Source organism: Calidris pugnax, unplaced genomic scaffold (genome assembly GCF_001431845.1).
Source record: "Calidris pugnax isolate Ruff unplaced genomic scaffold, ASM143184v1 scaffold307, whole genome shotgun sequence".
In the NCBI taxonomy this organism is placed as follows: domain Eukaryota; kingdom Metazoa; phylum Chordata; class Aves; order Charadriiformes; family Scolopacidae; genus Calidris; species Calidris pugnax.
In genome coordinates, this window is record NW_015091040.1 from 300,135 (window position 1) to 314,084 (window position 13,950).

Here is a 13,950-nt window from a genome sequence, read left to right on the forward strand (position 1 = left end):
TGGGATGCTGGAGTAAGAAGGGATAAAAACTGCTGTGCTCAACGAGGGCTTGCTCAAACTGCCTGCTCCTCCCAGCGTTTCCTCTGGGACCCAGCACCTCCTCCCAGTACCGACGCTTCTGCCTTGTATTTGCAGCCCAGAGGCTTCCAGTGTCTCCTGCTGGAGGCCTTAGTCCCACTGGGATTGCTGTAGGTGAGACCCAGAACCACCGTGGGCAGCGTTTCTCCATCAGCCCTCTCACGACAGCTCCGCCGCGAGGGTCTCCTCTGCTTTGACCTGTCTCGGCTGCACCCCCCCACATTAATAAGCTTTGCTTTAGACTGAGCAGCCCATTCCAATGGCTGATGACCCTTTCAGTGAAAAATTTTTCCTAATATCCAGCCTGAGCCCCCTGAGCCCAGCCCTGCCTGCAAGTGCCGGGGGAGGTATTTTGCCGTAGCCCAGTAGAATAGCCCAGTATAGCCCAGCACCCGACCCCACGTGCAGAATTAACACCCCCCCACACATCCTGCTGCCCCCAGGTGGGATGCTGGAGTAAGAAGGGATAAAAACTGCTGTGCTCAACGAGGGCTTGCTCTAACTGCCTGCTCCTCCCGGTGTGGGAAGGGTAAGACCAGCCGCGTTTCCTCTGGGACCCAGCACCTCCTCCCAGTACCGACGCTTCTGCCTTGTATCTGCAGCCCAAAGGCTTCCAGTGTCTCCTGCTGGAGGCCTTAGTCCCACTGGGGTTGCTGTAGGTGAGACCCAGGACCGCCGTGGGCAGCGTTTCTCCATCAGCCTCTCACAACAGCTCCACCGCGGGGGCCTCCTCTGCTTTGACCTGTCTCGGCTGCACCCCCCCACATTAATAAGCTTTGCTTTAGACTGACATTTGGGCCCCCCAAGCTCTGGTCACAGTGAATACGTTCTTCCATTCGGCCTCTTTACTCACTAGGACTTGTGGACACCAGGATGCCCATGGGCCAGCAACGGGCCCTGGTGGCCAAGAAGGCCAGTGTCATCCTGGGGGGCATCAGGAAGAGCATGGAGAACCTCAAAGGAGGTCATCCTGCCCCTCTGCCCTGCCCTGGGGAGGCCCCAGCTGGAGCTCTGGGACCAGTTGTGGGCTCCCCAGTTGCAGAAGGACAGGGAACTGCTGGAGAGGGTTCAGCAAAGGGCTCCAAAGCTGCTTTTGGGCCTGGAGCATCTCTGTGCTGAGGAAAGGCTGAGGGACTTGGGGCTGTTGAGTGTGGAGAAGAGAAGGCTGAGGGGGGGTCTGCTCAAGGCCTCTAAAGACTGGAAGGGGGGGTGTCAGGAGGATGGGGCCAGGCTTTTTGCAGTGGTGCCCAGGGCCAGGAGGAGAGGGACCGGGCCCCAACTGGGACAGGGGAAGTTCCACCTCAAGCTGAGGAGGAGCTTGTTTGGGGTGAGGGTGGCAGAGCCCTGGCAGAGGCTGCCCAGAGAGGGGCTGGAGTCTCCTTCTCTGGAGACATTCCCACCCCCCTGGACCCGTTCCTGTGGGACCTGCTCTGGGTGCCCCTGCTCTGGGTGGGGGTTGGAGGAGATGATCTCCAGAGGTCTCTTCCAACTCCACATCATTCTGGCATTCTGTGGTTCTGTGACACAACCTGCTTCACACCTAGGCTGGACTAAGTTGATGGGTGGCTTTTTATTAGGGATAAAGATCTTTTATCCCCACACGGTGCTCACAGAGGCAACCCCAAGTGTTGGGATGAAAAACCAGAAAGTTCTTTGTTGATATCAAACTGCCGAGAACTTCTCTCTTGACCATCCTGAGATCTCAGCCGCTTCTGGGATCCGTTTTCCCTGTCTCCTGTGGAAATCAAAGTGAGGGATGAAGGTCTTCCCTCTGAGTGCCAGGACAGACCTTCTGTCCTTCCAGTCTACAACTGATTTGGAGGAGACAGAGTTAGTTTGAGGGTCCTGGCAAGCAGCAGCGAGCTCTTTTAGCCAGGAGGCCGCTGTGGACTCACGCACCCAAGGTGATAGTGGTGGTGGTTCTGTGACACAACCTGCTTCACACCTAGGCTGGACTAAGTTGATGGGTGGCTTTTTATTAGGGATAAAGATCTTTTATCCCCACACGGTGCTCACAGAGGCAACCCCAAGTGTTGGGATGAAAAACCAGAAAGTTCTTTGTTGATATCAAACTGCCGAGAACTTCTCTCTTGACCATCCTGAGATCTCAGCCGCTTCTGGGATCCGTTTTCCCTGTCTCCTGTGGAAATCAAAGTGAGGGATGAAGGTCTTCCCTCTGAGTGCCAGGACAGACCTTCTGTCCTTCCAGTCTACAACTGATTTGGAGGAGACAGAGTTAGTTTGAGGGTCCTGGCAAGCAGCAGCGAGCTCTTTTAGCCAGGAGGCCGCTGTGGACTCACGCACCCAAGGTGATAGTGGTGTGACATGTGGCCATTAGTGTGAATTCCCTCTTAGCCATGACTTCTCAGAGGGGGCTGAAGGTTGCCTGCACAGCACAGCGCAGAAACACGCGGAGTCAGCAGATGCCCGTTCCCTCCTTCCCCGTGGCCTCGGAGGAGATGTTTCTCTGTAGCTTTGCCTATTTATAGACCCGACCGGGGCACCGTGATCCATCTCACTCCATCTCGTCCTTAAAAAGAGACAGCTTTTATCGTACAGCTCATCAGAAGCTGAAACGGGCCGTTCAGAAGGTAATAAAAATGAAAAGAAAAGGGCTGCTGCGAGTGTTTCTGAGTGACTAAGGGCTCTCGCGGGCTCTGCGGAGGCAAAGGACACAGAAGACATTTGCCCCCACAGAGGGTGAGCTCCACGCTCCATCCCAGAGAGCTCCTTAGAACCTCCTCACAGAAGGGGCTTCTGCTTCCTCGTGGTTTGGTGCTCTCTCACTCCTGCCTTTTGCAGGCAGCGCCCTTCTTCTCTCATCTAGAGGGCATTCCAGAGGGAAGGAATCTGGGCAGGAAGGACTCTCAGCCCTGCCCTAGTCCCAGCTCCTCGCCCCTTTTCTGCAGGAATTTTTAAAAGGGAGGTTTCTCATCCCGTGGTGGAGCCCGTGGGCACGTGGCATGGGGCAGAGCGTGACCCTTCAGCAGAAAATCCCTCCAGCCCCGGGGGACGTGAAGGCAAAGTGTAAATAAATTCCCTTTCATGATTTACATCCTGGGTTGGGATGGAGGGAGCTTTGTGCCTCGGCATCTCCACCTGCAGCGTTGGGCATTGGGGCTGCTCAACTCCCTGTGTCCTCTTATGCCAGAGGAGTAGGAGCTCGGAGAAGGAGGTCACTATTCCCAGCGTGCTGAGGTGTCCTTTCTTGGTGATTTTCCCTTCTTTTCCCTGAGGGAGTTGGGGGGGTTCAGCCTGGAGAAGAGAAGGCTCTGGGGAGACCTTGGAGCCCCTTCCAGTCCCTCAAGGGGCTCCAGGAAAGCTGGGGAGGGACTCTGGATCAGGGTGGGGAGCCATAGGACAAGGGGGAAGGGTTTGACACTGAAAGAGGGGAGATGGAGCTGAGATGTGGGGAAGAACTTCTTTGCTGTGAGGGTGGTGAGAGCCTGGCCCAGGTTGCCCCGAGAAGCTGTGGCTGCCCCATCCCTGGAGGGGTTCAAGTTGGATGGAGCTTGGAGCAACCTGGGCTGGTTGAAGATGTCCCTGCCCAGGGCAGGGAGTGGGACTCGATGGCCTTCAAATGTCCTTTCTCATCCAAGCTATTGAGTGATTTGATGATTCTTAGCCTGCCAGCAGTGCTGGGTGCCCAGTGGGAGGTGGAACGACCGGAGCGTGACTTGCAGTGAGACACTGACCAAGCAGAAAGGATGACTCGCTAATGGAAGTGCTGGCAGAGCTCTTCTAAATGGCCATGACACCGCTCGCCATGTCCCCAGGAGGGGGTCAGACCTCAGACCCTGCTTCAGAGTCTTCTCCGTGCCCCGTGCCAAGACCTGCAGCCTCTGCGTGTGCCCCATCCCATGGTCAGAGCTCAGTGCTGGCTCCTGGGGCTTTGCCACCAAACAAACCTCTTCTCCAGGACGTGGCACCGCGCTGTGCCCTCTCCTTGGGGCTTCTCTGAAATTCCGGTGTGTGGAGCTAATCAGGGAGGTGTTTACAGACAGCGGGTGACCTTACAGTCCAGCAGGGGTGCCCCAAGGCCCCCGCTGACCCCCAGGTCAAGGAGCCAAGGAGCCTCAGCGATACCTGCTTTTCAGCAAATAAAGCGCGTTTCGGCCGTTCTTGGATTTACCGGAGAAGCGCAGCCCCCAGACGGCGGGTCACGGCGCGCGGGGCCCCCTTGGTGAGCCCCCCGGGGTTGGTATTTCATCCACAAGGCGTCCTTTGTCCGGGGGAATTCCATTGGAACCGAGGATTACCTTCGTGTGACCCCCCCTCCCAGCGTTTTCGGTGACAGTGCCAAGATTCAGGCAGCAAAAGGGGAACATTGGCATGGAAACACTCGATGGTGTTGACCAAACGTCACCCACCATCCACCCCAGGACCCTCATGAGCCACTCTCTGAGAGCCAAAGCCCACCATGTGCTGGAAAACATTGGCACCTACGTTATTAACTATTATATATATCCCTTTGAGCAACAGGTCACTGTCTAATCAAAGCAGCGTGTGCTGGTGTTGTCCCAGAGCTGTGACACCCCCTCAGAGGTGACAGACACCGCCATCCTCATGTCACCCTCCCCCTCTGCTCTGCCCTGGGGAGGCCCCAGCTGGAGCTCTGGGACCAGTTGTGGGCTCCCCAGTTCCAGAAGGACAGGGAACTGCTGGAGAGGGTCCAGCAAAGGGCTCCAAAGCTGCTTTTGGGCCTGGAGCATCTCTGTGCTGAGGAAAGGCTGAGGGACTTGGGGCTGTTGAGTGTGGAGAAGAGAAGGCTGAGGGGGGGTCTGCTCAAGGCCTCTAAAGACTGGAAGGGGGGGTGTCAGGAGGATGGGGCCAGGCTTTTTGCAGTGGTGCCCAGGGCCAGGAGGAGAGGGACCGGGCCCCAACTGGGACAGGGGAAGTTCCACCTCAAGCTGAGGAGGAGCTTGTTTGGGGTGAGGGTGGCAGAGCCCTGGCAGAGGCTGCCCAGAGAGGGGCTGGAGTCTCCTTCTCTGGAGACATTCCCACCCCCCTGGACCCGTTCCTGTGGGACCTGCTCTGGGTGCCCCTGCTCTGGGTGGGGGTTGGAGGAGATGATCTCCAGAGGTCCCTTCCCACCCCACATCGTTCTGGCATTCTGTGAATTGTTCCTAATTCTGGGATAAAACCGAGTAACTATTAACTGGCCAAAACAAATTGGCTGGAGGGCTGTCCTGGGCTGAGTGACACAGGACTAATTTCTCTTCTAATGCTGGGGAAAACCGCACTTTTAGAAGAAAAAGTGTCTGAATTTGTGAAAATATTTACTTTATGTCCAGCTGGACTATGTGGGATTCAAGGCCTCAGTGTTTTCAAGCCTTGCCAGGCGCGGGGACGAGGACAGCGAGACCCAGGCACCTGCCCCAAGCTGCCAAGAGATTATTTCACACCATGAACGTCAAATTCAGTAGAAATGAGAAGGCCGGCGGAGGCTCAGCCTCTTCTCATCCTTTTAGGTGGTCCTGGCAGGGGAAGGGGAGGGGGATCTGCTGGGCTGTTGTCCCCCTTGTACCTGGGTTTGATGAATGGAAACTTCAGCCCCCGGAGCTGCCGGGTGGGTGCCTCTCCTGCCAGCACAAAATTCACACAACTCGGTAACGACGTGGAAAAGCGATGGGAGAGCTCGGGGCTGGGAGGAGTTTTCCTGAGGCATTTCCCAGGTTTATGATCATGAGAGGACAATGAAACTTCCCACTGCAAACCTGACTGTGCACCAAGGTGCCGCTCTAAGAAAGCTGGTCCCTCATGAAAAACATCCCAGGTCGGGAGAAACTCCATCTAAAACCATCCCGGGTCCCCCGCTGCAAACCTGACTGCGCACCAAGGTGCCGCTCTAAGAAAGTTGGTTCCTCATGAAAAACATGCCAGGTTGGGAGAAAATCCATCTAAAACCATCCTGGGTCAGGAGAAACTCCATCCAGGCCAGTAACAGTAGAGAGCCCTAGGATAAACTACCCGAAGAGTTGGCCTTAAATACTTTTAGCTAACGTATGGAATAATGCAAGAGACAAATGTAACCTGTCTTGAGCTAAAATGCATGTCTGCATCGGTGTCTTGGGTCAGGAGATACTCCATCTAAAACCATCCCGGGTCAGGAGAAACTCCATCCAGGCCAGTAACGGTAGAGACCCCTAAGATAAACTACCTGAAGAGTTGGCCTTAAATACTTTTAGATAACATATGGAATAATGCAAGAGACAAATGTAACCTGTCTTGAGCTAAAATGCATTTCTACATCGGTGTCTCTCCCTCCTCGGGGGTTGTCTCGGAGGTGGGTGCTGCAGGAGCCTGGTGGGACCTGGGTCTCCTGCACCCTGAGCCCGTTTCCCAGACCCAAGGTGAGCGCAGGGTCTGGGACAGCTTTTTCCCCACGTAAACGTGATAGTCGTTGCCCAACTGCTCTGTCTTCTTTAGAAAAGGGAGCATTGGAAAATGAAGAGCGATACAGGGAAGAAAAACTGCTCTGAACGTCTTGGGTGCTTCGGATTTGGAGGTCTGGGGGGGGTTCTGGTCATCTAGAAGTGTCTGGTGCCTGGTTGGTTGTTTTTGGGAAATAAAGCAGCAGCCTGTACCCTGGTAGGGTCCCCCCAGAAGGGACAGGGAGCCGGGCTGGTGACACTGGTGAAGCCCTCGGGAGCTCCTCAGGATCTCCAGGTCCTTCCTGGGAAGGACATTCTCCTGGTGGCCGTGGATGGTGGTGGTTCTGGGCTTGCAGGAGGCTGCATTTCCATAACGCACATGCAGGGACGGCAGCGCCGGAGGCAGATGGAGCTCTCTCATCAGCATCCTCATCAAAACCTGCTTTTTCCCCCCCAATAACAAGCTGCTGCTCCTGACGGCCAGCTCAGCTGGTCCCCAGCGCAGGGAGAGGCAGGTCATGGGCTTTCTGCTGCCTCCACAACAAGGATCCATCAGGGCCAGCGTGGCATCAGCGTGGAACACCAGGAGAGAGGGACCCACGGAGAGGGGATCTGTTGAGTCAGAAGGTGCTATTTTTAACCGAGCTGTAAAACAGCCCACCCAGAGCGAGACCGCGGGGCGAGAGCCGCCTCTCCTCACCTCATCAGCTGGAAACGCGGACGGAGGGAGCCCCTGCTCCCCGGGGCCACCCCGGCAGCGGAGGAGGCGGCGCTGGAGCAGGGAGAGATGCTGAGGAGCCGGGGTTCGGTCGTTCTTGCGAGGTGGTGGGCATCCAGAAGGCAAGTGAGACCCCCAGGAGCTTGCTGAGAAGATGGACGGAGCGTGGGGATGGTCGGTGTGACGGGGGAAGCAGAACCAGGGGCTGCGTTTAAGCCCAGGGTTGGTCTTTACCTCCAAAATCTTTCCATTCGCCCTTTCCCTGCACATCCACGCACCAGGGGACAGGCAAAGCTCTTCTGTGTCACAGAACCACAGAATCATAAACTGGTTTGGGTGGGAAGGGACTTTAAAGCCCCCCCAGTGCCACCCCCTGCCCTGGGCAGGGACATCTTCAACGAGACCAGGTTGCTCCAAGCCCCCTCCAACCTGCCCTTGAACCCCTCCAGGGATGGGGCAGCCACAGCTTCTCTGGGCAACCTGGGCCAGGCTCTCACCACCCTCAGGGGAAGAATTTCCTCCCCAGATCTCACCTCAATCTCCTCTTTTTCACCTCAAAACCCTTCCCCCTCGTCCTATGGCTCCCCTCCCTGATCCAGAGTCCCCCCCCACCTTTCCTGGAGCCCCTTGAGGGGCTGGAAGGGGCTTGAAGGTCTCCACTGGTTCCTCTCGCTCCAACCCGCAATGCACTTGGGAAGTGAATGAAAACCACGTTTCTCCAGAGAATCACACTCCCTCTCTCCTCCCTGCTCTATGAGCATTTTTCTGGGGGACAAACCAGCCCTGGTGTCAGATGTAGCTGAGCAGAGCAGGACCTGCAGGGACCGGGCCACCCGCCAGCTGGAACCAGACCAAAACTATCCTTTTCCAGCTCAACGTGGAAAACAACATCTTCGGAGGCCCCATCTGCAAAGGAACAGGGAGAGTGGATTCGAAGCTCTGGAAGTTGTTGGTTGTCTCATCCCGGTGTCACTTCTTGCGTGGTCTGGATCCTCCCCCGGTCCCATCCCTGGGGTGGAAGGAGAACCTGGGCACTGGTGGGGTTTCTGGAGATGCTTTGGTTGGGACTGGTCCATTCCACGCTGCTGGATGCTCCAAATTGTGAGGTTTCTGGCTGGGCCTGAGATCCATCAGAGGGTTTTGTGCGCTGTGAGGACTTGGGAAGTCATTTGAAAACTTGGAGAAGTCATTTATTTGCAGTGGGGAGGTTCATGCGAGGTGCACTTGGCCCACGGGCAACTGAGCAGGTGTCCTCAGAGCTGGCCCAGCTGCTGGGGTTGGCACCTCCGTGCCATCCATCCCGGTTTCCAGGTGGCTACGGAGGGAGCCTGGCTTTGACAAGAGCCCAGATTTTGGTAGCCAAGGTAGCCAAGAGGAATGACCCCATTAGTCCTCTCCCCGGGCTGGCCGGTGAGCTGTGGTTCATGGGGAGCTTGGTGTTCTCCCCCCGTGCCCCACCATGACGTGCGCAGGTCGGGATGCAGCAGGAAGAAGGTTCCTTTCCCCAGGGACACAGAAGTTCTCTCCATTGTCACTAGAAAATCCATATCCAGAGGAAGGAATAATGTTTTCCCCGTTGCCAGCCCGGCTGCAGAGGGGTTTTCTGGCCAGAAGTGGTCCCTTTGAAGGTTTTCCCCCAAAGCCAGTTGTTGCAGGGCGGGTTTGTTGCCCTTTCTTTGTCATCTCTCTGCAATCCAAGCAGAGGTGGTCCTTGCCTTGGGGCTGGAAAAGGGTCCAGAGCTGCACCGGGATCCTCGCCAGCCCACGGTGGCTGGTGGCCACCAAGCTCCCCCTGGCCACAGAGCTGGAATGGCCTGCAGAAATCCTGGGGTTCCTGAGAAATTCACTGTTTTCTTGAGAAATTCACTGTTTTCTTGAGAAATTCACTGTTTTCTCGTTGGTTTGAGTTGCTCCCCCTCGGGGAGAGGAGCCCTGGCAGCACCTGCGGGCTCAGAGGCTCAGTAGGTGGACCAGCACCCCACCTCACCAGCATCTCCACGGAGCTGGGAATCCCAGCCCCGCTCCCGCTGGGCTGTAGGAGGGTGGAAAAGGTCCCCTTAGTAGCCCAAGGAGCCAGGAGAGGCTCCCCATCCCTGACGCCCCACGTTCCTCTTCTCTTCTGCGCAGGAACGAACTCAACGACCACCTGGACACCATCGACTCCAACCTGGACAACCTTCAGACGATGCTGACCACCCACGGCTTCAGCGTGGACACCAGCGCGCTCTTAGATGTGAGTATCCTCTCCTTCCCTCCCGTCCATCCGTCTGTCCATCCATCCATCCCTCCATCCTTCCAGGAGCGGGTCCCCGGCTGCATCCGGCAGCACCAGGTCCTGGTGGCTGGTGGTGGCCGGTTGGACCACAGTAGCTTCAACCATGGCTTCTCCGCAGCACGCCTGGGCTCCTGGCTCGCTTGCTTTCCCCGGCGCTAATCGTTCTTTCCTTTGGCAGCTCTTTAGCCCTTCCATGACGGTTACGGACATGAACCTCCCCGACCTGGACAGCAGCCTGGCCAGCGTGAGTAGCTGTTACAGAAATCCCTCCCCGTGCACACACACACACACACACACAGAGGGGGGCTGCCAGAATGAAGTGTCTCCTGCTGTTCCGCAGCAGCCCCTCTCCGGGTGATTAAGGGGAGGCTCTGACAGGCTCTGACGAGCCCCCGGCCCGAGGGGAGGGGATGTTGGGGAGAGGAGGAACGTGGAGCATCACCCCCCTCCTCCCCGCACACGGGCTGGGGGAGCCACCAGGGGAGAAATAATTCAATTAGCACCGCGGCTTTTCTCCCGGCAGCTCGGAGGGAGAGCGGGGCTACTTCATCATTCATAGGCGGTTAATTAGGTGCTGAGACTCGCAGCTCTCCTGTGAGCTCTGCCCCCTGAACGGGGAGGCGCGCTCAAGCCCGGAGAGCTGCATGTGGTTTCCATAAACCCTCCTTTTGACTCTCTCCAGTCGTCGGGGGGGGGTTTCTCCAGGCAAACTCCATCGTGGGCCGTCTGATTTTATTGACTCGCGGCACCGACGCTCCTCTGCGAGAGCTGGTGTCACCTGATAAAGTCATTTGTCCTGAGTTAACGATGATGGGTCAAACGCAGCGTCCCGTGGCTGCGTGGAGAAGGTGCTGGCAGCAGCCAGGGGGGAAGCTGTGGTCAAAACCAGAAGGTCCCAGCCCCTCAGAGGAACTGGTAGCCCCAGGGCTGGAGTGCTCCCGGGCTGGGGCAGAGCCAGGTCCTTCTCCCCACCCTGGTTCAGAGCAGCATCTGGAGCCCCCCAGGTCCTGCCAGCGCCCCGCAGGCTCCAGCCCCGCAGCCCTACCCCCGTTTGCACAAAACAGAACAATTCCTTGAGAAAAACTGGGAGGGAAAGCAGGATAAACCCTCGTTTGGGTGCTACCCTGGGTGCAGGAGAGGGAGCCTGGGCTGGACCACACCAGGCTCCTGGTCCAGCTGATGCAGCAGGAGACCCTCAGTCTCCAACTCTTTCTTCCCCACACCCTCTCTGCTGTTTGGTTTGTGGTTTTTTTTTTTATCTGAAAAAGCACAAAGGGATCTTGTGTTCCCCCCCCCCTCCCCGGTGCAGAACAGGAAACATCTTGAAAGTTTTTGCAGAACAGGAAAGCCCGGATTTGGTCTCTTTGCTGGGGACCCGCAGGTGATGCAGCCGGCGCTCCTGGGGCGGCTGGAAGAAGGTGTTAATGCCGGTTGTAGGGAGCAGGGAGAGCACGGACACCACCAGTCCCCTCTCCAGAACCCACCTTGAGGGACCTCGGGGCTTCTCCCCAAGCCCAACAACCCTCACCAGCCCTTTTGGGGTACACCTCGCCCTGCGCTGAGGTGGGGGGACACCTCACCCTGCCCGGGACGGGGGTAAAATGCAGGATGGGGAGTTCACGGTCAATAATTCTGCAGCGTTTCTGGCACCTGGAACATTTCTCTACCTTTTTTTTGCTTCTTCCTGCTGCCTGGGGGTGCAACACAGACACCCTGTGGCTATTTCCAGGGAAAAAAGGGGCTGTGGGGGTAAGAGCAGAGGTGCAGAGAGCCGTTTCACACACGGGCAGGCAAAGAACCACCCCAAAAACCATTGAAGGGAGTTTCCCACCCACCAGAAGCTCTGCTGGGGCTGGGCAGGGAGAGCAGGACGAGGGATGAGCGGGGTCTGGGGGGAGAGCACGAGCTGGGGAGGTTCAGTGGCTCAGAAATGAGTTATTTCACACCACGGAGGCGCGAGTCACCCCCTGGAAAATGTGGGAGCGGGATTTACTGGAGGAGTCTTCACTGTGCCCTTTGAAATTGGCAGCTGAGCTCTCTCCTCGCTCAGGTGGGGCTCGGGGCAAGGTCTCTTGGCTGATATTTTTCTCTTCTCTATAATGTTGGGTTTGTCTCAGCCCCACAGAGACCCCCGTCCCGGCTCCAGGATTCCCAAACCCTGGCCCCACGCTCCCTGCAGCCCCGTGTCCCCACAAACGCTCTCCTTTTACTTAGTGACAAAAACCGCTGGGAACACACTTAAATCCTGCCTGAGGTGACTCTTCCACGGCGGCGGATGCTGTCACAAGTAGCCACAGGGCTACTGGTGGCTGTAAATCCAGAGGGAGGGTGATCCTATGGGAGATACCCAAGCCTTTTGCTCCCAGCTCTGGGATCAGAGGCTCCAGGTCACCTTCTCTCGGCCACGGAGCTTCTTGGGTGGGCAGAGGGGGGGTTTCTTCCCCTTTCCAGAGTTTTTCTCCCTTTAACACTCGTGTCTCAGCCCCTTCCAGCCCCGTCGGGAGAGGGCTGTGAGACAGGATCGTGTCCTCAGCCACAGCCCCGGTCGCCCTGGCCAGGACCTGCAGATTTCAGGTGCTTTAGGAACACGAAGACTTGAAATAAATAGAAATAAATGTAAAAAGCAGACTAAACCGACTCCTTAGGAACGCATCCCGAAGGCTTTCCCTGACCCTGCCCAGGGTCTCTCTGGGAAGGGGGGGCACAGAGAGGACCCCCCCCACACACACACACACCTGAGCTGTGTGAGGACTCTGACCCAACCTTTCTCCCCACAGATCCAGGATCTCCTCTCGTCCCAGGAGCAGCAGAAACCCGCCGAGACGGAGGCCAGCGCAGCAGACACAGGTACTGCCCCCCCTCGGCTCCAGAGACCCCCCGGCACGAGAACGGAGGCGGCAGCAAAAGCGTTTTTCCTCCCAAAAAAAGCATCTTTGGCCAAGGGATGGAGCGTTGGAGTGAGGGATGGAGGGGGGTCTCAGCTGTGTGTCCAAACCCCTGGTGGGAGGGGATGAGGAGGAGGGAGCTGGGCTCCCCTCAGCAGCGCCCGGGGAGGGGACAAGGGGCCGTGGCACAAACTGGAACATCTGAAATTCCATCAGAACAGGAGAAAAGGGGTTTTTTTTCCTGTGGAGGTGTGGGCAGGCTGTGGCACAGAGAGGATGGGGAGCCCCACCCTGGGAGATCCAAGGGTCCTGAGCTGAGGGTCTGACCAGACGTGCTTGAGGTCCTCCCTGTCCCATCCCTGGTGGGGTTTCTGTCCACGTGGAGCCACCTGGGCTGTCATGGAGCTGCTCCTCCTCCGTGGCAGCAACCCCAGCCCTGGGGTCTGGGTCTCACAGCCTGGTCAGGGCTACCTCCCTGTGCTCCTGGTGTGTCCATGGAGACAGAGGAGAGCCCCTGGTCCCTCACCGCATGTCACGGAATGGTTTGGGTGGGAGGGGACCTTAAAGGCCATCTAGGTCCTATGGGCAGGGACACCTCCCACCAGCCCAGGTTGCTCCAAGCCCCCTCCAACCTGCCCTTGAACCCCTCCAGGGATGGGGCAGCCACAGCTTCTCTGGCCAACCTGGGCCAGGCTCTCACCACCCTCAGGGGAAAGAATTTCCTCCCCAGATCTCACCTCAATCTCCCCTTTTTCAGGTTAAAACCCTTCCCCCTCGTCCTGTGGCTCCCCTCCCTGATCCAGAGTCCCTCCCCATCTCTCCTGGAGCCCCTTGAGGGCCTGGAAGGGGCTCCAAGGTCTCTGCAGAGCCTTCTCTTCTCCAGGCTGAACCCCCCCAGTCTCTCAGCCCCCCTCCCAGCAGAGGTCCATGGACCCTGCTGAGGTCCATGTCTTGTTCCTCACCAACATGCCAAACGCTTGCCCAGGTCCTGGTGTCTCCTGGCTCGAGTGATGAGGAGCCCTTCTCCTTGCAACCAGTTGACCTTGGTGGTTTCCAGAGCAAAACCTCGTGGCTCTGGTTGCTCTGCCCCCACTTTGGTTCCCTCCCTCTCCCCCCCAAAAAACCCTTCCATGATGCCAACCCTCCCCTCTCTCTTCCTTGCAGGAAAGCAGCTGGTGCACTACACGGCCCAGCCCCTCTTCCTGGTGGACTCCAGCGCGGTGGACATGGGGAGCGGGGACCTGCCCATCTTCTTCGAGCTGGGGGAAGGGCCCTATTTCACGGACGGAGACGAGTACTCGGAAGATCCCACCATCTCCCTCTTGTCGGGGACTGAGCAGCCCAAACCCAAGGACCCTGCGATATCCTAAAGGGTTTAGGAGGAGAGGAAGAATCCACACCTAAAGGGAAGATCCCAGCCGTCAGCAGCCTCCTCGCTTCGCACAGACGTTGACAAAGCTCTAAACACCCTCTGGTTCGTGTTCGCTTCCCCCGGCACCGTGAGGATTTCATTTGTGTGTGTGCTTCAATGAGGTGTTTTGAAATCTGCTTTAGATTCTCCAGCCACCCAGCGCTCCTCCGCTTTGGTGGCCGTTGCCTTGGGGAGGTGGGGGGTGAGGG

At 57.5% G+C, this 13,950-nt stretch overlaps 1 protein-coding gene across 1 annotated transcript in view; it reads left to right on the forward strand.

Annotated features, from left to right (window-relative positions):
• The window catches only part of HSF1 (heat shock transcription factor 1), a 59,352-nt gene extending 45,413 nt beyond the window's left edge, over window positions 1-13,939 (forward strand). Inside the window, exons 10-13 of the mRNA XM_014956151.1 lie at window positions 9,298-9,403; window positions 9,624-9,689; window positions 12,223-12,292; window positions 13,495-13,939. Coding sequence (XP_014811637.1) covers window positions 9,298-9,403; window positions 9,624-9,689; window positions 12,223-12,292; window positions 13,495-13,700 — 448 coding nt within the window. The 3' untranslated portion in view covers window positions 13,701-13,939. The remainder of the gene's footprint in view (window positions 1-9,297; window positions 9,404-9,623; window positions 9,690-12,222; window positions 12,293-13,494) is intronic.
• Window positions 13,940-13,950: the final 11 nt, after the last annotated feature.